This window comes from Mustela nigripes, chromosome 8 (assembly GCF_022355385.1).
Source record: "Mustela nigripes isolate SB6536 chromosome 8, MUSNIG.SB6536, whole genome shotgun sequence".
Lineage (NCBI taxonomy): Eukaryota > Metazoa > Chordata > Mammalia > Carnivora > Mustelidae > Mustela > Mustela nigripes.
Window position 1 is genome coordinate 45,245,037 of NC_081564.1, and position 26,225 is coordinate 45,271,261.

Genomic DNA, 26,225 nt, shown 5'->3' on the forward strand with positions numbered 1-26,225 from the left:
ATTGATGGAAGACATACAACATATTGAAAAGCCATTTATTCAAGAAAAATCTATTGAATCTCTCAGTAAGAACAATGGATGCTGTTTAAGCCCCAGTCCGCTCCATTTCCCCCTCCTCCTTTCTCTGTGGCAAACTGTATCATTATGAGGCAGGCTTTAAACACTGGGGCTAACTTTAGAGTAGGGCTCTGAAAAATCCAATTCTACGGCTTTCTTAAAACAATAGCAATCTTGGTAGCAAAGAATCAGGAGAGGCCAAAATCATAGAACATGAGGTCTAAAAATATTCGGCCAGGCAACAAACTGGCAAATGAGCCAGACATTTAAAAAGCTCTCACGAAAATGTTCAAAAACTAAAGTAAATCATAAAGAATTAAAAGAAAGCATAATGACAATAACTCATAAAATAGAAAATATCAATAAAAAGATGCAAGTTATGAAAAAGAACCAAATGGAAATTTGAAAATTCCAAGAACTGAAATGAAAAATTCACTCAAGATAATCTGAGATTGGGAGCGGGGAGGGGGAACACCTGGGTGGCTCAGTCTGTTAAGCTTCTGCCTTCCGTTTAGGTGATGATCCCAGAGTCCTGGGATCAAGCCCCATATTGGGCTCTTAGCTGGTCAGGAAGCCTGCTGCTCCCTCTTCCTCTCCCACTGCTTGTATTTCCTCTCTTGCTGCTTCTCTCTCTGTCAAATAAATAAAGTCTTCAAAAAAGAAAAAAAGATAATCTGAGATGGAAGGGGGAAAAATGCAAGACATTATCACATGTACCAATGGACAAAGTCACAGAAGGAGAGAAAAAAAGCTGAAAAAATATTTAAAGAAATAATGGTTGAAAATTTCCCAAGTTCAATGAAAATATTTGACATTCAAGAAGTTCAATAAACTCAAGTAGGATAAATTCAGAGAGATCTATACCTAGATACATCTTAGTCAAACTACTGACAGCCAAAACCCAGAAAATATTGAAAGTAATGAGAAAAAGGACTCCTCAAACACAGGGGAAGCATAGTAAAATTAACAGCTGACTTTGCATTAAAAATAACGAAGGACAGAGGTAAGGGGATGACATATTCAAAGTGCTGAAAAAAAATTTCTCTCTTTTATAAAACTATTATTCTAAAATGGAGGTAAAATACACTCCCAAATTAAAATAAGACTCAGACAATTCATTACGTATACCTTAAAAAAAAGAGTAAAAAAAAGTTCTTTAGACTAAAATAAAGTGACATCAAACAAGGGGGGGTGGGAAACAGAAGCTAATTGCATAGATAATTCTAATAGAGTATAGACTTTCTCTTTTCTCAAATAATTTAAAGCAATTCACACAACTGTAAAATTGTATGGATGAGCTTGTAACATACTGAGGTGTAATATATATGACAATAATAGGACAGAGGATAAAGGAAAGAACTGAGCTATCTCAGAGCAAGGAAATGGCCCCATACATGCACCAAAAAAAATAAAGTGTCTGACCATACAAAAAAATTATTGAATCATTTCAAGTGGGTGAACTGTATATGAAGTGAATTATAGTTCAATAAAAACATTTTAATTAGCAACAACCGTGCCACAGATAAACCTCATTGGCTATGATACTGCCACTGGGCAAAGCTCAATAAAAATATTTTAAAAGAAACATGCAAATTGTATAAAGCAATAGATATAACACTGTATCACTGAGTTTTCAAACATGTAGAGTCATGATATATATAACAATAATAAAGACAAAGGAAGGGGTAGGAAGTGGAACTATATTAAAGCACAGTAAGTATGGAATGAAGTAGTAGTTTTTGATGGATTAAGATGCATATTATAATACCCACAGCACCTATTAAGAAATAATTTTAAAATATAGTAAAATACAAACAAGAAAATTGCATATGAGACATACGTATCTTATGTAGAAGATGAAAAACAAACAAAACAAATACAGAAACAGCAAAATGGCAGAGAGAAACCCAACTATATTAATAACAACATTAAGTACAAATTCATTAAACACTCTAAGATTTTACTTTTAAAGTAATCCCTATACACAGCATGGAGCTCAAACTCACAACCCCTCGATCAAAAGTCACATGCTCTACTGACTGAGCCAGCCAGGCATCCCTCATTAAACATTCCTATCACAAGGCAGAGATTGTCAAACTGGATAAAAATACCAGATACGAGTGTATGCTCTCAGTAAGAGACTTATTTTAGGATGCCTGCATGGCTCAGTTGGTTGAGTGACTGCCTTCAGCTTAGGCCATGATCCTGGAGTCCTGGGATAGAGTCCCATATCGGGTTCCCTGCTCAGCAGGGGGTCTGTTTCTCCCTCAGACCTTCTCCCTCTCATTCTCTCTCTCTCTCAAATAAATATATTTTTTTTAAAAGGCGAGAGAGACTTATTTTAGATTGAGACACATAAATAGGCTGAAAGCAAAAGGATGGAAAAAGATATACGATGCAAACAGTACCTGTATAAGAGCTGGAGTGACTATAGTGATTATTATGGACGGAACTGTGTCCTCCACAAATTCATATGTGGAAACCCCAACCCTCAATGAGACTATTTGTAAATAGGGCCTTTAAAGAGGAAATTAAGATTAAATGAGGTCACAAGAGTGGGGCCCTAATTCAGCAAGACTGGTATCCTTCAAAAGAGGAAGAGAAACCAGGGATGCCTGCCTGCACACAAAGTAAAGCCACGGGAGAGCTGCCAAGAAGGCAGCTATCTGCAACCCAAGGAAAGAGGCCTCAGGAGAAATCTATCCCTCCATGTCAGAGCTGAAATTATAAAATTCATAAAGGAAACATAGGGATAAAGCTTCAAAGCAGTGGACTTGGAAAGGGTTTCTTGGACATGACACAAAAACACAAGTGACAAAAGAAAAAATAGATAAATTCGACTATCAAAATTAAAAACTTCTATGTATCAAAGAGCACTGTCAACAAACAGAGCGTAAAGACAACCCACAGAATGGGAGAAAATATTTGCAAGCCATATACTGGTTTATATCCAGAATATACAAAGAACTCCGACAACTCAACACTAACAAAAAAACCAAACCCGCCTGGGTGGCTCAGTGGGTTAAGCCGCTGCCTTCGGCTGGGGTCATGATCTCAGGGTCCTGGGATCGAGTCCTGCGTCGGGCTCTCTGCTCGGCGGGGGGCCTCCTTCCCTTCCTCTTTCTCTGCCTGCCTCTCTGCCTACTTGTGATCTCTCTCTGTCAAATAAATAAAATCTTTGGAAAAAAAAAAAATGGGCAAAGGACTTAAACAGATATTTCTCCAAAGACAATATACGATGCCTAAGAAGCACATAAGAAGATCCTCAACATCCATTCATTACAGAAACCCAAGTCAAACTACAATTAGATACCACCTCAAACTCATTAGGATGCTCAATTTAAAAAAAAAAGGGGAACGAAATGCTGATGAGGATGTGGAGAAAGAAATTGGAACCCTTGCACACTGTCGGTGTGAACATAAAATGGGCCAGCTGCTATGGAGAACAGCAGGGAAATTCCTCAGAAAGTTAAAAATAGAACTACCAGATCATTCAGCAACTCCACTTCTAGGTCTAGATCCAAAAGCAGGATCTTGAAGAGATTATTTGCACATCCACGTTCACTGCAGCATTATTCACAATCACCAAGAGGTGGAAGCAATTCAAATGCCCACTGACAGATGAATGCATAAATAAATGTGGCCTATACAAACAATGGAATATTATTTAGCCTTTGGGGGAAAAAAAAGAAATCCAGTCACATATTACAGCATAAATGATTCTTGAGGATATCAGACTAAGTGAAGTAAGGCAGTCATAGAAAGACATAAAACTGTATGATTCCACTTAGCAGGAGGATCGAAGTAGTCAAACTCAAAGAAACCAAAAGTTAGAACAATGACTGCAAGGCACTGGGGATAGGGGAAATAGGCAGTTAGTTGCTCAATGGACAGAGTTCCAGTTTTGTAAGAAAAAGTTCCAGAGATGTGTTGCACAACAAAGTAAACACAGTTCAGTTCAGTAGCTTGAACTACAGTAGTTACTGAACTGTACCCTTAAAAATGGTTAAAATAGTGAATTTTATGTTCTGTGTTTTACCACAACTAAATTTTTTCAAAAAGGAAAGAAATTCTGACACATGCTGTAACACGGATGAATCTTGAGGTTATAAGTGAAAATAAGCCAGTCACAGAAGGACACATATTGCCTGTATTTACTTATATGAGTACCTAACAAGGTCGAATTCATAGACACAGGAAGTAGAATGGTGGCTGCCGGGGCCTGGGAATAGAAAGAAACGGAACAAGTGACTGAAGAGTAGGGAGTTTTAGTTTGGGAAAACAGAGTTCTGGAGATGAATGGTGCTGACGCTGCAAAAAAAAATACAAATGTACTTAAGGTCACTGAACTTAAGTACAATGAAAAAAATTAAGAAACAGAGTTGAGGGCGCCTGGGTGGCTCAGTGGTTAAGCCGCTGCCTTCGGCTCAGGTCATGATCTCAGGGTCCTGGGATCGAGTCCCGCATCGGGCTCTCTGCTCAGCAGGGAGCCTGCTTCCTCCTCTCTATCTCTCTCTACCTGCCTCTCTGCCTACTTGTGATTTCTCTCTGTCAAATAAATAAATAAAATCTTTAAAAAAAAAAAAAAAAAAAAAAAAAAACAGAGTTGAAACACTATCAGAAAAAAAGACCTCAAATCAATATCCTCAGTTTCTACTTTAAGAAACTACAAAGTAGACAGAGTGCTTTAAAGCAGCCACACAAGGGACGCTCAGCAGCTTGTGTTTATACATGACTCATAAAAGTCGGCTTTAAGCACACATGTACAGGAGAAACAAAAGTTATAACACAAGGTGAGGCATAATACAGCAAGGGCTGACCAATCCCACAGAAGTGAAAGAGCAAGAAATTTTAAAAGCGTGGGCAGAGCACCTCCTTGGTTTTTTGATCTAAGGCAGCCAAGAACCAGATAAAGGGCCAAGCTGAGGAAAAAGCTTGGTATTAAGTAGATGGGTCTACAGCAGGGACAGAAAAGAATGGCCAGGATTGCCCTGAAAGAGAAAACAACAAGAGGACACAGGTGAGATGAGAGGAGGACCCTGGCTCTCCGGCCCAATGTGAAAGGAACACAGGGTGGGAGGACTCTGAAGGGGCCGGCTGTGTAAATCGGCTGCACTCCTGGGGAATGGGCCCTGTCTGTGACTCCCCAAGGGGAACACCTGGTCTTCTGGGGGGTGTTCGCCCTGGGAAAGGCAGGTGCTGTGCTCTAAAGAGCAGATGGATTCCCACGATGTGTTGACCACCCTAAAGGATCTGAAGTAGGAAATAAGAAAGTATGTCTAGGCTCCAGTCTTAGACTAATCTCTACAGAGGAGAAACACCTTTTTTCTCCTGGTTGATAAAAATATAAACAGTGAACACAGAGAACCCAAGAATCCCAATTTTGAGGCAGGCTTTAATTTTTAACACCAGAAAAACTTCCGTTATTCCAATTTACCCAGATATAAATACACACATACATGTAGGATATACACACATAGTTATATACACATGTATGTGTGAATATACATACATACACATACAAAAACAAAATGTTAAAGGCACTTTGTGTTTTCAGGTAACTCATCTCCCATCCCACAATATGTGGAAATAAAAATTGATTATATTTTTAAAACAAGAACTTCCACAATTTTTCTTGTTCTCAAATAAAAATACAAGTGCCTGCTACCCCCAAGATTTTACAAGGCAGCTTATAAAAATAATTTTGGGCATTTACTTGCAAAACTGACTTCATGGTTTGAGCAATAGATGCATGTGTCATCCTACCGTGCATACTGCTTGAGTTAGATGCTTGCATCCCTGGCGATAAATATTACGGACTGCATCAGGCCTTCAAAATAAATTTTAAATTAACAAGACAAAAGGAAAAGAGTTAAGTGAAAACTTTTAATCTCTCAAAATTTAGATAATGAAATTTAATAAGTATCAAGATAATACTTACTGTTTCCTATACCATGAAAGGACTCCATATTCTAACACTACCCAGAATAATCTCCAGCCAAAAAATCTTGAACTCTAAGGGAAAAATTGGCAATGATTTTCTGAAGTGACTCATCCAGATTCAAATACCTAACTGATAAAAATTAAGTTATGACAGTTCTATCGTAGCCTTTCATCTAGACAGTACTAAAATGAACATTTAAAAAATGATCAAACATGGGGGCATCTGGGTGGCTCAGTTGGTTAAGAGTCTGCATTTGGCTCAGGTCATGATGTCAGGGTCCTGGGATGGAGTCCCACATCGGGCTCTTTGCTCAGTGGGGAGTCTGCTTGTCCTCCTCCCTCTGCTCCTCCCCACACTCACACACACACTCTCTCTCTCAAAAAAAATTAAAGAAAAAAACCGATCGGGGTGCCTGGGTGGCTCAGTTGGTTAAGCGCCTGCCTTTGGCTCATATCATGATCTCAGGGTCCTGGGATCAAGCCCTGCCCTGGGCTCCTGGCTCAGCGGGGAGCCTGCCGCTCCTCCCTCTGCCTGTTACTTCCCCCTGCTTGTGCTCTTACAAATAAACAAAATCTTTAAAAAAATTTTTTTTAATTTTAAAAAGTATCAAATATGAACTAAGGTAGTCAGTGCATTAATGAAAACGTAACACAACAGAGGGACAGGAATAGAAGAAATGCCATACTAATAAGATCAACAATGAACACTCTTTATGGTTCTAACAATATTGTTCAGGAATATTTATAGGAAGATTTTCAGTTGTGGACTTCAAAGACAAAGTCTGGGATGAAATGCTGAATAAAGAGTATTCTGATTTTATATCATATAGACATACTTGAGCATAAATATATAGAGGCAGCACTTGCAAGTGCAAAAAAAATGCATGCTCTAAAATAGTTAATTCTAGAACATAACTGAATTCCAAAATGCAAAGATATTCTTAGAACCAGATTTTATATGTGTGCTCTGTGACAATTCAAGTATTAAATTCCTATTAAGTCTTCCCTAGTTCAATATTTATAACAAAAACATTGTAATTCCATGATTAAGGAAAAGAATTTGTTCTCCCACTCTGTTCTGTATAAGCTTATAACCTAGAAGTGTCAGACCATCAACACAAAGGACAGCAATTGCTACAATAAGTGGAAGCCTAACGAAGCCCAGTGCTACAGAAAATGGTCAATGTTGTCAGATCCAAGACAGATTGTATCAGAAATAATTTTTAAATTTTTAAAAAAATTTTATTTGAGAGCACAAGAGCACAAGCCTGGGAAGCAGCAGGCAGAGGGAAACGGAGTGAGCACGGAGCCTGATGCAGGACTTGATCTCAGGAACCTGAGACCATGATCCAAGTTGAAGGCATATGCCCAACTAGCTGAGCCACCCAGGCACCCTTTAAATTTATTATTATTATTATTATTATTATTATTATTTTACAAAAATGGACCCCTGAGAATTCTTTCTGGTTTTATAAATAAAATAATCCCAGCCTACCTTCCAGAGAGGGCCTTCATATCGTTTCAACACTTTGTAGACAACCTATTAAGAATACGTTTTCATTAAAAAATGTCATCCACATATTTCAAGAATTCAAAATCTTTTCTAAAAAGGATCATATGCAAGTAGTTCATTACTACATACCTTATTACTGATAAGAATGTGTTTCATTTCAGCACCCTGAGCAAGGTCAAGGGGTTTCTGATCTGTATAAAATACAAGAAAAGAAAGAAACCAAGAAATTAATTGTATACAAAACATGCTATTATAGCATATAAAATTCTTTAATTATTCCAATGGCCACACCTTTTTCTTCTTCTGCCAAGTTACCCACCTGAAGCTGCCATTTCAACTCTTTCTGGCCCTCATTTTGGTAGCTAACCATTAAGCCAGCAAGCAAAAGTAACCTCAGAGCACTCTGTACAGGTTCTATGATCCTTCAAGCCTTCTTACTTTAAAATCATTGTATTAGTTTCCCATGGCTGCTACACCAAAGTACCACAAACTCAGTGACTTCAAACAGTAAGAATGAATTATTTCATAGTTTGGAGCTCAGAGGTCCAAAATCCGTTTTGCTGGGGCCAAAAATCAAGGTGTAGACAGGATTCACCCTTTCTGGAGGCTAGGGGACAATCTATTTCCTTGCCCCTATCTAGTTTCTGGAGGCCATTTGGCCATTCCAGCCAGGCGTCCCTTACTGAAACATTTATACATAACATAGTAATAGGAGAGTGGCCAGTTTTGAGAATACCTGGAGAGAGAGGAGTCCATCAATTAATTATACTATTAGATTTTTTAAGCTTTAATAAATTCCACATTCGTTAATATGTGGTCCCCCCATCTTCAAAGTACATCACTCCAACCGCTGCTGACATCCTTAGGTTTTCTCAATGTTCTGAGATCCCTCCACTTCATAAGGACAATTGTGAGTACACTGGGCCCTCCTGGATAGGTCAGATCTATCTCAAGATCTTAACTAATCACTTAACTAATCTTTAAGGGGGCCATTATTTGGTCTACCACAGCCACTCTTAAGCTGCTTCACCAGAAAACAAGTAGCAGAGAAAGCTCACAAGCTAAGAGCATGATGGTCCACAACTGAGGACAAAAGCAAAAAGTGATAATGGAGAATGAAACCAGTAAGGCATTATGAAACGTTCTGCAATATCATACATGCCAACCTTCTATGTTTTGCCAAACAACAAAAAAACAGAATTTGTTAAAGTTACTATTTTGAGTTTTGAAGTGAGCAGGCCACTGTATGAAGCAAGCTAGTTTAAATAAATAAATAAATAAATATAGTCATCTCCGAACCTGGAAGTAGAAAATGGTACTTTCAAATTAATGTAGCTAACTGGTTTAAGAAAGGTAACATATTCTATCAAACAAGCTTTTTTTTTAAAAAAATAAATTAAATTCAAGTTAGTTAACATATAATGTAGTATTGGTCTTAGGAGTAGAAGTTAGTGATTCATCACTTACATACAAACACCCAGGGCTCATCACAAGTGCCCTCCTTAATGCCCATCACCCAGGTAGCCCACTCCTCCACCTACGTCCCCTCCGGCAACCCTGTTCGTTCTCTATAGTTAAGAGTCTCTTATAGTTTGTCTCCTTCTCTGTTTTTATCTTTTATTTTTCCTTCCTTTCCTTTCCCCTATATTCATCTGTGTTGTTTCTTAAATACCACCTGAGGATATCATATTTGTCTGACTTATTTCACTCAGTATAATACACTCTAGTTCCATTCATGATGTTGCAAATGGCAAAGATTTCATTCTTTTTGATGGCTAATCAAATAATCTTTTTATAAATACCAAACACTGGCTGTGGTGTTAGGCAGTCTTTTGTAGGAATTTCTCCTAACAAGGATCTACTATGCACCAATTAATATTTTAGGCATTGGGGATTCAGCAGTGAACAGGACAGAAAAAATGGAGAGGGGCAGGGTAGGCATAGAAAAAGAGAAAAAGAGTACATTAATAAAAATTACATGGCAAAAGGGCACCTGGGTGGCTCAATCATTTAAGCATCTCGCTCTTAATTTCGGCCCAAGTCATGATCTCAGTGTCCTGGGATCAAGCCCTACATCAGACTCTGTGCTCGGTGGGAAGTCTGTTTGAGATTTTCTCTCTCCCTCCCCACCTCCCATCCAGCTCTTTAAAATAAATCTTTTTTAAAAATTACATGTTAGATAATATATTATGCTATGCCAATCCTAAGTGAATGATATGATAGAGAATGACTAGGACACCACTTTAGACTGGAGACTGGGCAACTGATCAGGGCAGGCCTTTCTGAGGAAAAGGTGTTTAAACTGAAAGGAAGGATTTGGTCTTGAGAAAATATAGGGGAAGGGCATTCCAACAGACAGAACACTGAAAACAATTTACTGGACAAGAGAGATAGACCTCAGAAGCCGCATCGTGTCAAGGCTTCGTAGGTCACACCGTTGTGAGTCAGCAGAGGGGTTTAGGTTATTTTAAGTATGATGAAGAGGCACTGAAGAGCTTTAGGAAAAAGAGTAACAGGCTCTGACTTCTGTTTAAAACTGTCAATGTGTTAAAAAGTAGTATATTAAGAAGGGTAATAGGAGGGGCGCCTCGGTGGCCCTCAGGGGCCAGTGGGTAAAGCCTCTGCCTTCAGCTCAGGTCATGGTCTCAGGGTCCTGGGATTGAGCTCTGCATCGGGCTCTCTGCTCAGCGGGGAGCTTGCTTTCCCCTCTCTCTCTGCCTGCCTCTCTGCCTTCTTGTGATCTCTCTCCCTCTGTCAAATAAATAATAAATAAAATCTTAAAAAAGAAGAAGAAGAAGGATAACAGGGGAAATGTGAACTCTGGCTACTTGATGATTTTGTAAAACTTTTACTAACAGGATAAAGTTATTGTATCAATGTTTTTTAACAGCTCGGTTGAGATAATTCACATACCATATAATTCACCCACTTAAAGTGTACAGTTAATTCAGTGGTTTTCGGTATATTCAGAGCTATGCAACCATCACATGGTTATATTTTCTAAAGGACCCCTTTTATTAATATACTGAAATACATTTTTTAAAGATTTTATTTTTAAGTCATCTTTGCACCCAACGAGAGCTTGAACTCACAACCCTGAGGATCAAGAGTCACATGCTCAACGGACTGAGCCAGCCAGACGCCCCTATACTAAAACATTTATACACAACATAGTAACAGAGTGGTCAGTTTTGAGAATACCTGGAGAGAGAGGAGTCCATCAATTAATTATCCTATTCTATTTTTTAAGCTTTGATAAATTCTATAATAAAAACATTTTTTAAAAGATCACCATGGCTACGGGGTGGAAAATACCTTGTAAATGTGGGCAAGAGAAAAGCAGAGAAATAGTTACAAAGCAATATCAAAAGTCTAGGAAAAAGATAATAGTGGTATGGACTACAAAGGTAGTCATAGAAAAAACTGGAGACTGCAGAAAATACAGAGAGAAGTTTAAGGATTTCAGATTTTCAAGGTAGATTTAATAGAACTGCTGATGGGCAAAACTTGGACTAATTATATATTACTTCTTTAGTGGGGAAAAAATTTATAATAGCCATTTTAGGTTTTCTATCTAGCATATAGGAAGAGGTCTAATAAAGAGGTCTGCCAAGTGTTATTTTTATTCTATCTACAGGGCACTTTTGAGAAATTATCCCTTTAGGCAAAGAAGAGGAGGACAATGTGATTTCTTTCACAGAATTCTGCCCTAACACCAAAAATAAATTCGGAACCCCTGCCAACTAGCTGAAATTCCAGTACTGAGCCTTCATTTCTAGATTCAATGCCTAAAGTGCCTGGTACAAGTAAGAATTAAATAAAATGCTTTTTGAGCTGAATGAAAAAGACTCCTTACCCAAATGAGCACCATAACCAATCAATTCAAAATTGTACATCTTTTATCAAACACAACAAAATAAAAACCAGGAATGATCCAATATTTAAATTTTTACATGATATAAATTTGTCCTTTAATGAGAACACTAAATAAAAATGTCAACATTCCTCAAAGGAATTTATACAGAATGTAATTTCAATAACATATCAGTGGTATGTTTACTAAGAACCTAAAAGAAATTATTTTTAAATGTCATCTGGGAGAATAAACAGGTAAGAATGTCAAAGACAATCTTCAAAAAAAGAAGGGTAAGAGAAACCTTATCAGATCTTTACACATTACAAAAACAATCATTAAAAATGAGATACTTGCAAAAGAAGAGACAGATGAAGCAATGAAAGAGAAGAGAAAACAAAAGAGCTTAAAATCTTAAAAGGTAGGAGAAAGGCATGAACAACGGAAAAGGAAAGATTGCTCAATGAAGGGTATAAAGATTAGTGATTAGCAATTTGAAAGTCTCACATCCTAACACACTCTTCCACATAGCATTGCTTACTCAAAACCCTGTAAACAGGGCTGGGCCTCTGGCTATTTTCCTGACTTTACCTCTCTCCCCCAACTTTCCCTCCCCTGGGCAACCTGACAGCTTTCTTTCTTAAATATGCCAAGTGCTCCCCCATCCCAGAGCTTTTACACCTGCTTGCCTGTCGTTTTCAATGCTCTTCTGCCAGATATCCTCAGGCCTCACTCCTTAACTCAGCTCTGTGCTGCTCATAGAGGCCTTCCCTTACAGGCTTTCCAAACTAACAGCCCCACCCCCCATGTCATCACCCTCTATCCCTTTTCAACCTGTTTTATTTTTCTGCACCTCGCTGCCTGACATTTTTGTGTATTTACATTTGGTCTATCTCCTCCCACTAGGACATAAGCTCTGAGAGTGTGGGGGCTGTCTGGTTTTGTTCACTGTTGGATCCCCAGAACCTACAGTGGTTCTTGGCACACAGTAGAGGCTCAGCATTTGCTTAATGAATGAATACGATTATAGACAATCTAGGAGAAAATAAATATTTACCAAATCTCAATTTAAGTCTAGAAGTCAAAGAAGAGGATCAACAAATTTGAATAAAAATCTAAAACACTTTTAATAAAAGAAAGAAAAGACTGGGAAAATTTAGTCTTAGAAAAACAGATAACCATTGTCCATATCATTGGAGTTTTTGGTGGTAAATTATATCCATGTGAAATACTATCCAGATGGTGAGCCAGGAAGACCAGGCTTCTGGAGACAATATGGAAAAATTGTTGATACTTGATAAAAATGAGGAGTTTAATATGTCAACTCTATTTACAAGCCATAAAACAGAAGGAGTAGACACTTTCTGAGGCATTTGCCAACCTTACTCTTTCACTATTGTCTGAGCACTGCTCTTTCCACACCCCCTGGGGGAGACATAGCAGCCATGTTTGCATCATAAGGCCCTGCCCCAGAGCTCCCTCTGACTGTATTAGAGGCAGGCCCTGAACACAGTGAGTGCCACTGGATTATCTCCCACTGAAATTAAAAACTGAGGTTAGGAGATCCTGGTCTACTGAATGAAGTTCAGGCAGTCATCTACTAGCACGTATACTGGAAAACTGATCTGCTGAGACAGAAATGAGAGACCAAGCAGTGAGAGAAGGATACACATACAATGAATGAGTGGCAGCCTTCTTGATTCCTAACACCTCCTGGTTCCTGATTCCATCCTTTCTGATGCCTGCTTTGTAATACCATAAGAAACCTATGTATTCTGACATTAATAATGTATGACCTTCCTTTTGCCCATACTCTTGAGTTTAAACTAAAAAAACAAAAAACAAAAAAACCCAAAACAAAAACAACAACAACAGAAAACAACTTTTTTTTTTTTAAACTAGATTTTAAGTAGGCTTCATACCCAGTGTGGAGCCCACTGCAGGGCTTGAACTCATGATCCTCAGATCAGACCTAAGCTGAGATCAAGAGTCGGATGCCCACTGGCTGAGCCATCCAGGCACCCCCATTATTTTAAACTTTTAAAAAAAAGTTTGGTCTACCAGAGAATAATAACTAACAACTAAAAGCTAAGTCTTTATGGATATTTGGCTCATAGCTGATTCCGCTTTGTGGGTGCCTTCATTTTCCCATTTTGAACATAAAGATTAGTTTTGCAATTAAAAAAAAAATGTCCTAAAATAGGTGTGAAAATGAGAAAGTTATACAATATGCCAAAGAAACAGAGATTATATTTTAATAATTTGTTTTTTTCTATAATGCAGACATTATGACTTAAAAAAGCATTTCCTGGGCGCCTGGGTGGCTCAGTGGGTTAAGCCGCTGCCTTCGGCTCAGGTCATGATCTCAGGGTCCTGGGATCAAGTCCCGCATCGGGCTCTCTGCTCAGCGGAGAGCCTGCTTCCCTCTCTCTCTGGCTGCCTCTCCATCTACTTGTGATTTCTCTCTGTCAAATTAATAAATAAAATCTTTAAAAAAAAAAAAAAAAAAAAAGCATTTCCTCAGAATGTGCCATCTTGACTTTTATAAAGAACACTTTAACAAGTATGTTCAACTTTAATTACTAATATAAACTATAGAGCAAAAGTATATTTAAACACCAACAATCAAATTTTTGAAGTTTATAGGGACATTTCTTTAGTTTAGACTGATATTCACGTGGGACAATTAATTCTTTTTACATTGGAATGCTTTTGGAATCCAAATTTTGAAGGAAGAACCATTATAAATACCACCTAGAAAAACTATTCAAATCTTTGGGAAGTTGGTAAAGACACTAGGAATCATACTGTTAACATAAATTTTAGGTTTCTGACTCTTTTATAGCACTTTCAAGATTCCTTTGCTTAATTCCCAGTTAGGAAAATAACTTTAGTTCTTAACTAGTAATTAGTAGATAGAATTTAAATTATGTAACATAGTGTTCCCATTGCTCTGTAGTTCATACAGCCTGCTAGGAAAGTCCTTTCCAGGTACCTGTACCCACCTTCTTTTACATTTACAAGTTTACCCTTCAAAAAAAGTCTCTGGAAAGACCACAAATACATAAAGGTTAAACAACATGCTACTAAATAAGGAATGGGTCAACCAGGAAATCAAAGAAGAAATAAAAAATACATGGAAACATATAAAAATGAAAATACAATAGTCCAAAACCTTTGGGATATGGCAAAAGTGGTACTAAAAGGGAGGTATATAGCAATACTGGTCTACCTCAAGAAGTAATAAATCACACAACTAGCCTTACACCTAAAGGAGCTAGAAAAAGAACAACAAAGCCTAAAACCAGCAGAAAGAAGGAAATAATAAAGACTAGAGCAAAAATAAATAATATAGAAACTAAAATATATGTGTGTGTGTATATATATATATATATATATATATATATATATATATCAAAACAAAAAAAAGCTGGCTCTTCAAAAAAAATAAAATAGATAAACCTCTAGCCAGACTTATCAAAAAGAAAAAAGAATAAAAATGAATAAAATTACAAATGAGAGAAGAGAAACAATAAACATCAACACAGAAATACAATTATAAGATTATGAAAAACTATATGCCAACAAATTAGACAAGTGAGAAGAAATGGATAAATTCTTAAAAACATATCAAACTACCAAAACTGAAACAGTAAGAAATAGAAAACTTGATCAGACTGGTAACCAGCAAAGAAATTGAATCAGTTATCAAAAATCTCCCCCAAAACAAAAAAGTTCAGGACCAGATGGCTTTACAGGAGAATTCTACCAAACCTTTAAAGAAAAGTTACTATCTATTCTTTTCAAGTTATTCTAAAACACAGAAAAGGAAGGGAGTTTTCCAAATTCATTCTATGAGACCAGTGTTAACCTGATACCACAACCCCAAAAAACATCACTAAAAAAGAGAACCTAGGGCCAATATCCCTGATGAACACAGATATACAAATGCTCATTAAAGGGGCGCCTGGGTGATTCAGTGGGTTAAAGGCAGAGGCCTTGGGCTCGGGTCATGATCCCAGGATCCTGGGATCGAGCCCCGCATCAGGCTCTCTGCTCAGTGGGGAGCCTGCTTCCTCCCTCTCTCTCTGCCTGCCTCTCTGCCTACTTGTGATTTCTGTCAAATAAATAAATAAAATCTTTAAATAAAATGCTCATTAAAATAATAGCAAAAAAAAATCGTACATTAAAAAAAATCATTCACCATGATCAAATTAATTTACTCCTGGATTGCAAGGGCAGTTCAATATTTGCAAAAGCAACATGATATATCACATTTATAATACAAATCCATTCATGGATTTAACAAAATACAACATCCATTCGTGATAAAAATCCTCAACAAAGTACGTTTAGAGCGAACATACCTCAACATAAGAAAGGCTATATATGAAAAACACACAGCTAATATCCTAAATGGGGAAATGCTGAGAGCTTTTCTTGATGGTAAGAAACAAGACAGGGATTTCCACTCTCAGCACTTACTTAGATAGTCCTGGAATCCCCAGCCACAGCAACCAGACAACAAAAACAAATAAATGGCATCCAAATTGTGAAGGAAGTCAAACGTTTCACTATTTGCTGAGGACATGATACTACATGTAGAAAACCTTAAAGACTACTAAAAAAAAACTGCTAAAACTGATAAACAAATGCAGTAAATTTGTAGGGTATAAAATCAACATACAGGTATCTGTCACATTTCTATACACCAATAATGAAGCAGTAGAAAGAGAAATCAAGGAATCACTTCCATTTACAATTGCACCAAAAGCAGTAAGGTATCTAGGAATAAACCTAGTGAAAGAGGTGAAAGACCTGTACTCTGAAAGTTACGTAACACTGATGAAAGAAACTGAAGATGACACTAAGAAACAGACATTCCATGCTCATGGATTGGAAGAATGTTGCTAAAAATGTCTATATTACCCAAAGAAATCTACACATTTAATGCATTCTCTGTCAAAATACGAACAACATTTTTCACAGAACTGGAACAAACAGTCTTAAAATTTGTATGGACCCACAAAAAACCCTGAATAGCCAAAGCAATATGGAAAAATAAAAAGCTGAAGGCACAGTTCTGGACTTCAAGTTACAAAGACGTATTAATCAAAACAGTATGGTACTGGCACAAAACCAGACACGTACCAATAGAACAGAATAGAAAACCCAGAAATGAACGCATAATTATATGGCCAATTAATCTTCCACAAAGCAGGAAAGGATATACAATGAGAAAAAGAATGTCTCTTCAACAAATGGTACTGGGAAAACTGGACAGCAACATGCAAAAGAATGAAAAGGGACCACTTACCTATGCCATACGCAAAAATAAATTCAAAATGGATTAAGGACTTAAATGTGAGACCTGAGGGGCACTTGGATGGCTCAGTGGGTTAAGCCTCTGCCTTCAGCTCAGGTCATGATCTCAGGGTCCTGAGATCGAGCCCTGCGTCAGGCTCTCTGCTCAGCAGGGAGCCTGCTCCCCTCACCTCTCTCTGCCTGCCTCTCTGCCTACTTGTGATCTCTCTCTACCAAATAAATAAACAAAATCTTAAAAAAAAAAAAAAGTGAGACCTGAAACCATAAAAATTCTAGAAGACAGCACAGGCAGTAACTTCTTTGACATCAGCCATAGCAACTTCCTTCTAATTATGTGTCCTGAGGCAATGGAAACAAAAGCAAAATAAACTAGTGGGACTACACCAAAATAAAAAGGTGCACAGTGAAGGAAACAATCAACAAAACTAAACCTACAGAAAGGAAGGTATTCGCAAACGCCATATCTGATAAAGGGTCAGCATCCAAAATGTATAAAGCACTTACAAAACTCAACATTCAAAAAAATGAATAATCCTTTCCCCACTGATTGCCTTGACACCTTCATCAAAAATCAATTCTCCCTATATACATGTTGTTGTCTAGACTCGCTCCTGCTCTATAAGTCTATATATCTATCTTTATACCATATTACAGAGTCTTGAAATTAGGTTATGTGATGGTGTGTGTCAATTTAAACAGGCTACAATGATGCCCCAAAAGCTGATAAAACATTATTTTTGGGTGTTTCTGTGAGGGGGTTTCTGGATGAGATTAACTTTTGAGCCAGTGAACGGAATGAAAAAAGGTCTGCCTTCACCACTGTGAGTGGGCATCATCCAATCTGTTGAGGGCCTAGAAGAAGAGGAAGAATGAATTCTGTCATTTCATGAGCTGAGACACCCTTCTCTTTCTGCCCTCTGACATAGGAGTTCCTGATTCTCCAGCCTTTGGACTCGAGGACTTGCACTGCTGGCCTTCCTGGTCTCTGGTCTTCAGACTGAATTACACCATCAGCTTTCTTGGTTCTCCAGCTTGCAGACAGCATACTGTGGACGTTCTCAGCCTCCATAATCATTCATATACATATACATATACATACACACACATACATACACACACACATATGTGTGTATATATATACATACACACACACACCCTACATATCTACATATCTCACATGTGTATCTACATGGATAGCTAACTGTCCCAGCATTAATTTACTCAGTTCTTCCCTCAGCCACGTTTCATGCCATCTTTGTCATCTACCAAGTTCCTATATGCACAGGTTTTCATTCCCAAACTATCTGGTCTGTTCATCTTCATCTACCCTGAACTAATACCAAGATCTCACTAAATGATCTTATCCATCCCATTACTAACTCCATATGTGGACAATTCCCAAATTTATATCTCCATCCAGAGATCTCACCTAAGCACAAACTTCTATTTCTGACATCTCACTTGGATTGTAAAACAGTATTTCAAATTTTAAACACCTTAAAAACCAAACTCCTAATTCTCAGCCACTGCTAGCCTCCACTTCCCTGCAGTCTTTTACCCTACTCCGTAACTAGAAATTCCCTTTTTCCAGGTCCTTGACTGAAAGACTGTAAAGTCACCCTAATTCATGTCTTTTTCTCATACCTCACATATCCAAGCCATCAGAAAATCTTGACCACTCTGCCTTCGTTATTTTTACACACACACACACACACACACACACACACACACACCTGCTTACAACATTTATATGACCACTATCCTGATCCAAGCCAATATCCTCTCACCTGATTATTCTAGTAGCCTAAAAGCCTCCCTTTTTCCTCCTTGTCTTCCTAGGATTTATTCTCATAATAATCAGTGACCATTTTTTAGAACCTAAGTCTGGTCACATCACTGCTGCATTCTAAAATGTGGGAGGGCCCACACAGTCCCAGCTCACAAAGAGTAAGAGCCATGATTCTCAAAATAACCCACAAGCCTTTCAGCATCCAGTCCCCACTGCCTCTCTAACCACCTCCTTCAACCACTCTCCTCTGGACAAACTGGTCTCCTTGCTTTTCGTGACACACATCACATACACTCCCCACGTCTGCTGCCTAGGACCACCCTCACTGCCCACATACTGACACTGCTTCAAGTCTTAATTATCATTCTCACAGAGCTTTTCCTGCCACCTTCCACAAAGCAGCAACCCTCTATACAACCAACACACTCCCAATTCCCCCTGCCCTGCCTTTTTCCCTTTTCCTAGGCACCGATCTCATCTGACATAATGTTCGCTTTTTAATGGCTCTCTCCTATTAGAATGTAAGTTCCCTGAAAACAGGGGTTTTTATATTGTTTTGATTTGTTTTTTCACTGCTCTAGCTCCCTAGTCCCTGGAATAGTATCTAGCACATAAACCCTCAATAAGTATTTGTGGAATAAATGAATGTTTTACTTCCAATAGGTTCAGAATTAGTGTTTTTATCCAGAAGGACGACCCCCCCTACCCCCACCCCCACTTCTCTTCCATTTTAAAATTCACTGCCCTGGACTTTTCTATAGAAATGAGAGTCAGGTAGTCAAGTCTTATGAAAGCTCTTTGAGGATTCTGGCTGGGATTGCTTTGAATTAATTTGGAGAGAACTGTTAGCTTTTTGATGTTGAGTTTCTTCCCCTCCAAAAACATCTCAGGCTTCTCCATTTTTAGGTCTTTTATGTCCTTCAATTGGAACATGTTTCTCTTTATGCTGTTACCAAAGCATTGCATTTTTTAAAGTTACATTTTCTAACTGTCACAATTAAATCATCAAGCTCTTTTTCTATTGTGTTAATCTTCCTTAACTTTAAAAACATGCTTAAAAATCTTCCTCTTGGCCATGCAACCATTCCTTCTGTTCTCAAATATTGCAAAGAAGTGGATGAGCAGGGCTACCTTAGCTTCCTCATTGCCTAGTCAATCTTTAACCCTTAACCTAGCTGTTGCTCAACTACCCAGTGATACTACTCTTTCAGAAAGGACCTCTGGGCACCTAGTCACTGAATTCCACAGCCTTGTCTAAATGTTTCTCTTCTTCAGTCTAAGTTGTGGATGACAACAAGTACACCCGACCGACCCCTTTTCTCCACATTTTAGCGCTTCCTTTGGCTTCCATGGAACGAATATTTTCCTCACATCTCCTGATTGTTTCCTCTTCTCTATCCCCTGGTTTCTCTTCTTTGATTCCAGGGAAAACCAGTATCTATCCTAGAGATCCAGGGAAAGCCTTTCTGGGGAAGACGAATTGAGCTAATTCTTAAAGTAAGACTAGGGTTTAACACAGATGAGCATGAAAGGGGCATTTCAGGCATGGAGAAGTGCATGCGCAGGGTAGGGACAGCACGGTCAACCCAAGACTCTGTCGGGTATGTCTAGAGCTGTTTATGTTCAATAGAGTGGACATTAATCACATGGAGCTAATGAAATGTGGCTAATTCAAACTGAGATGTGCTGTTAGGTGCAAAATATACACCAGATTTCAAAAACTTAGTATCAAAAAGGAGATGTAAAATCTCACTCTTTTTAACTGATTACATATTGAAATGGGTTTTGGATATGCTGTTTTAAATAAAATAGGTCATTAAAATTAATTTCATTGGCTTTTTACTTTTTAAATGCGCCTGCTAGAAAACTTAAAATTATATAAGTGGCTCTCATTATGTATCTGTTGGTTAGTGCCAGTCTATAGCAAAAAGGACAAAGGAAGAGAGGAAAGCAGAAAATTTTATCATTAATTTTCTTATTCCTTTCTACTCCCATTGAGGACAATAAAAGTTCAGGCCCTAATTACCTCTCACCTAAGACCACTTCAAAAGGTCCTACTGATCCCTACCTATAGTCCTGATTCTGCCACAACCAATCCTCGATACTACACATTAGTAGATAACCACATTAATCTTTTCAAAGTAACTCATCTCTCCACTGCTCACCTATTTCTTTATCCTGGTCCCCTGCCTGAACTTCCAAATTAAGGGGTAAAATGTGTCGATGTACCAAAATGAGATGCCACCTAAAAATGAATTTTTTACCTTCATGCCTTTGTCATAATCTTCTTTCTGTTTAGAATACCCTTGCCAAAATTTAATGATATTCTGTTTATGTTTAAGAAGAAAAAAATATGAGTGGGATCTTCTGTTAGAGATACAGGTATATAGAGAAGGCTTTAAAAAAAAAAAATCCTAAGCGCCTAGGTGGCTCAGTGGGTTAAAAAAAAAAAAAAATCCTACAAGGACTTCAGTCTATATTAAATACCTACTCCTTCATGAAGTCATTTCTAATTACTTAAGCCTTCAACAAACATGCAACATTTAGAAGGTGTCATGTGCTATACATTACTCTAGATCCCAGGTAAACCAGACAATAAGGTATTAGCTCTGCCTTTAGGAATCCAGTCTCATGGGATGTGGCTACGTAAGTCAACAATTACCATGGAGTAGAATTTTGGCAATGATGGAGGTGAATAGAGGGCCCTGGTGGACCACTGCCAAGTCAAATCCTAATCCAGGTTTGATGGGAGGCAGAGGGAAGCATCCTTAAAAGTGAATGCCCCTAATGCAATGTTCCCTCTTTGAATATACAAGACACCTTTTGTAGCTTCTCTTATGATTATATGAGCTCATCTCTGATACTGTCATGCATGTAGAATTGAAACTCACTACCTATACATTCCATACTTGTAGATGCATCTATTGCTAAAATTTGTATCCCAAAATCAATATTCACGCAATTTCCTTGTCATTCACAGGCAAGTCCCGAGTGGTGAAAAATTTGAGTGTCCTCATGTCCCTAGTTGAGGTGGAAGAAGGTGGCATTCTGCTTTCTTGTTTCAGCTCTCATGCAGTAAACAAATGTCCCTATCACAGTCTACCTAGTATCGCCACATTTTCAATATTTGTGCTTTTTGTTGGTGGTTTCACTGTTGAAACTGGCCACCAAACACGGCACTGAATTGTTAGCTAATGTTCCTAAAAGCAAGAGAGCTATGATGTGCTGCATGGAGAATGTGTATTAGACGAGTTATATGTATTATGTATTAGACAAGAATATGTATTAGACATGGTATTAGATGAGCTCTGCTCAGGCATGAGTGATAGTGCTGTTGTCATAAGCTCTATGTTCCTGAATTAACAACATATATTAAATAAGCTGTTTTAAAAACAGAAATACACACAAAATAAAGTTATGTATTAATCAGTATAAAAATGTTGCGACCAGAGGCTTTCAAGAACCTAACTCTGTACCCCCGCACCATGAGCAATGGCTCAGTATTAATTCTCTGTTCACAACAACTTGGCAGAACATAACAATCTTAAATAATGAGAATCAACTATATTCTCTTTCCCTCGAGAGGGGGGAAAATCTATTTTAATCATTACTGCCTCCTATGGAATAGGTATTATTAAACAGTTAACTCTTAAACTAGGAAGGAAATTAGTTAAGTTCATTTCTTTCGTTTGTGTGAATGCCTTGAGTTCAAAATTAAGTAGGGGCCATATAGTTTAACAAAGGCTGGATATTAAAACAAAGCAATTTTATATGGCACTGACTTATTTTTATAGCTTCCAAATGACCAACAATGGCTTTTACTGACATGCTTACCATTTTTGTTCTTCAGATTTGGGTCTGCTCCACTTTTCAGAAGCTTTAAGGCACACTGCTTATGAGCCCGGTAAGCTGCACAATGCAAGGGTGTATTTCCTAACTGATCCGAACAATTAACATCAGGAGGATTGGGCCTGTTGAGCTAAGGAATGAAAAAAAAAAATGCAATGCAGAATTACATTATCAAAGATGGACTTTCTCCCATAAAAACACATTAAGGTGTAACTGTGCATTCAGGGGGACCCTCAAACTATAGAAGCTGATGAACACCAGAGCTCTAGGAAGCTAAAAAATCAGGGGCTGCTTGCTCACTGAACCAGCAAATCCATGTCACTCCCCATGTTTGCCAAGAAATCTCAGTCACCACATTCCCATGACCACAGACACCAAGCACTACACCAATACCACCCCACCTACGCCTGGACATTAAGATTTCACTAAGATTTGCTCCCTTCTACCAGTCTTGTTTCACAAGTCTTGATTCACACTGGGGACAGCAAAAATACAAACCAGTCTCCCATAGGCAGTCATTCAGAAGAGTTAAAATCATAAATGTTAAATGTGTAAATGTTAAAAGTTCTACGGAATTTGTTGTTCCCAACTGACTGCTTTAAAAACTCTTTATATAGTCTTCATTTCAGAAAGCTTTAAAAAAAAAAAAAATGTTTGAGGCACTTCACTTGGAAACCAAAGAGGCCTTTTCACATGAGCTGAAATAACTTTAAAGTAAATGGAAATGCTTCAGTCTTGAATTTAGAACAAATTTGGTTTCACATTTAATGAGACTATGTGGGAAATGGAAACTGGAAAGTAGGTCTCCAAAAGGAAAAAAAAAAAAAAAAGGGTAAAGTTTTCAGTCTGTTCTAACATGATATAAATATTCACAAATATTGTCCCTTCTTTGTATGTTACTTTCTAAAAGTGTAGCATACCTTCCAGAAATTATTGCTTATCAAAATTAGAGAAACTTGTTCCTTTTTTGGATCTTATGATATTCTTTCAATTTTAAATTGGCTTACTCTGGAAAAACAATTATCCGTATTTGCCTTGAAGAGTCAGTTTCTTAATCCATCAGGTTTTCAGTAGGGGGTGGGGATGTAAGTAAATTCAGAGAAAAATATAATCATTACAATATATCCTGCTTAAACGATAATTATGCCAAGAGTTTTTAGATTATGTATTTTTGTGCTATTATTATAATCTCCAGTAGTTTGGTCCCATAATTTGACTAAATTATGAAGTTAACATTAAGTTAAAATTTTCCTGAAGGGTAAAGAATACACGTTATTATTGCTGTTTTACCAGAGCTATGAGTTCTGCTGTTCTGCCTTCTCTCGCTGCTGCCAGAAGTTCTTCTTCAAGCTTTCTTTGTTGAGTCCTTTCTACAGCTGCAAAGGAAAGTATATGTTACTCGACTTCTAGTTAGATTCCCATAGCAAATCATTACAAAGATGCAAGAGTAAAGGGATCTCATGGGGAAAAAGTCGCAATGTTTTTAATTATAATTCAAATGTAGTTAAAGACTTTATTGTTATTCTCATTGCCTTACATTTCAGATAACAGAGTTCAACTTCCTTCAGGTTCAGATGAACTTGTGTTTTCAATTCAGAGGTCGTTAAGTATCTTACTGCAATACCCATCACAAATAATTATGACTTACTTTTGCATGCTGAAATACTATTACATATCTGCCTTGGAAAGGTAGATAAATTGGGAGTAGCATTCATACCTTCCAGAACCTTAGAATCTGTGAAAAGTAACAATAAGAAATAGCACTGGTAGGAAGACGTACAAACCATATAAATAGGTAGATTTATATATACTTATATACTTCCAAATAAGATTTTTTAAATACAAGATTTCTAACAAATTTTATAGAATTTACTCTCTGCCAACTGCTATTTAAAGCACTTTAAAAATAATTTCCAGTTATAAAATAAGTCACAGAGATGAAAAAATATAGCATACAGAATGAAGTCATTATTGTAATAACTTTACATGGTGACAGATAACTATACTTATCATGGTGAGCACTATGTAATGTATAAAATTGTCAAATCACTATGTTATACACCTGAAATTAATATAACATTGTAGGTCAACTATACTTCAAAATTAATTTGGAAAAATACATTAATTCATTAAATCCTCATAGCTATGCTATGAAGTAGGTGTTACTATTATCCTGATTGTCTAGATGAAGAAACTGAGGCACTAAGTAGTTAAGGAATTCAGCCAAGGTCACACTGCTGGAAATAGAGGAGCTGGGGTTTGAACTTGTGCAGGCTGGTTCCAGAGACCATGTGCTTATTACTACTCTTAAACCTGCTTCTTAAATCACACTTGCAGGGAAAAAGAGCATTAGGCAATCTGATTTCAGAGACTGGAATATGCAATAAGGCCTCTTTATGCTAGATTTTAATTCTGTTCTGGCTTATAAAAAAAGAGGCAATTTCACAGAAAGGCTCAGGAATCTCATTTCAAACATGTGCACAAAATCCTGTGCAAAAGGTTTCTCAGGTCTTCCTGGACTAAGTCAGGTCATAGACAAAAAAGGAGGCTGGGGAGCCAAGAGACTGGGGAAATACTATGAATACTATCTTGAATACAGCAATAGCTGGAACTAGTTTAAAGAAATGACTAATATTCTTATCGTACCATTATCTTCTAGTCTCACTTATTTACTTCCACACCCAGACTCTCTCCCCATCTCAGAGGAAGACACGCAAGCCTCTGCATAGTCTGTCCATGGCTTCTGCTTTTGCTGGAATTTACACTCTTGAATGTTTCCTCTTACTGGTGCTCTATTAGACTGTGAGCTCTGAGAAAAGCCACATCCTCATCCCTGCTGTACTTGCCTCTACTATTTCATGCCCTACTCAAGAGCTATAATTTATCCCCTCAGTGACTCCTGCAGTCAGGTACTGTTCTTACTCTTCTGTGTATCCTAGGCATTTACGCCCGTGTCTGGCTCAATGCATATTTGGCCAATAAATATTTGCTGAATAATCAAATAAGTGCTTAATCATGTTGGTTCTAGACTTTAGGTAAAGGAGGTGAAAGGAACCCTAAAATTTCTTTCTACAGTGCATAGGTCCATAACTGAAGGAAAATGGGGATTTGGAGTTGAAAACCTTGCATATGTCCTTGTTCTGTGCTCATTAAGGACACTGGAAGATTATTGACCCAGTCAATGAAAAGGAAAAATTCCAGTTGGGGAAATGAGGCTTCTAGAGTGCAGGTAACATTCTGTTTCTTCATGTGCTATTTACATTGATGTGTTCTGTGTGTGAAAACAATGAGCTGTACATTAATAATATATACTTGTATTCATTTATTTTATACCTATGTGTTTTTAAAGGAAATATTCCACTCAAAGTGTTATTTGTCCTATAAATTTTAATTTTAATATGACAATAAACTGTTTTTCTTTGGAATCTGCATCCATAGTTAATAAGGATGCTGAGATCATGAAGTGTAACTCCATCCTAACAACACACTTATATACAGATGCATTTACATACAGGGTAAGTGATAGAGTAATACATTTGAAATACAGAAAGAACCTGGTAAATGTACTTCACTGACAAAAGAAAAATCACCATTTTGCAATCTCCATAGTAATAAATGGTTCAAGGCAAGAATTATTAATGCTAAAAATCACTGATTAAGAGATTATTTGGTGGGGCGCCTGGGTGGCTCAGGGGGTTAAGCCTCTACCTTCGGCTCAGGTCATGATCCCGGGGTCCTGGGATTGAGCCCCACATCGGGCTCTCTGCTCAGCAGGGAGCCTGCTTCCTTTCCTCTCTCTACCTAACTGTGATCTCTGTCTGCCAAATAAAAAAATAAAATCTTAAAAAAAAAAAGATTTAGTAAAAAAAAAAAAAAAGATTATTGGGAAACAGGAA

General features: G+C 37.6%; 1 protein-coding gene and 1 non-coding gene across 2 annotated transcripts in view; both read right to left on the reverse strand.

Moving 5' to 3' along the window:
* Positions 1–26,225, reverse strand: part of OSBPL1A (oxysterol binding protein like 1A) — a 225,060-nt gene that overhangs the window by 149,977 nt on the left and 48,858 nt on the right. The window contains exons 6-11 of the mRNA XM_059409375.1: positions 23,620–23,705; positions 22,315–22,459; positions 7,643–7,704; positions 7,496–7,540; positions 5,999–6,072; positions 5,824–5,887 (exon numbers count right to left, since the gene is read on the reverse strand). Of these exons, the coding sequence (XP_059265358.1) occupies positions 5,824–5,887; positions 5,999–6,072; positions 7,496–7,540; positions 7,643–7,704; positions 22,315–22,459; positions 23,620–23,705 (476 nt within the window). The remainder of the gene's footprint in view (positions 1–5,823; positions 5,888–5,998; positions 6,073–7,495; positions 7,541–7,642; positions 7,705–22,314; positions 22,460–23,619; positions 23,706–26,225) is intronic.
* Positions 1,472–1,619, reverse strand: LOC132024012 (U4 spliceosomal RNA). Its single transcript, XR_009406133.1, has one exon. It is a non-coding gene; the product is annotated as a U4 spliceosomal RNA (small nuclear RNA).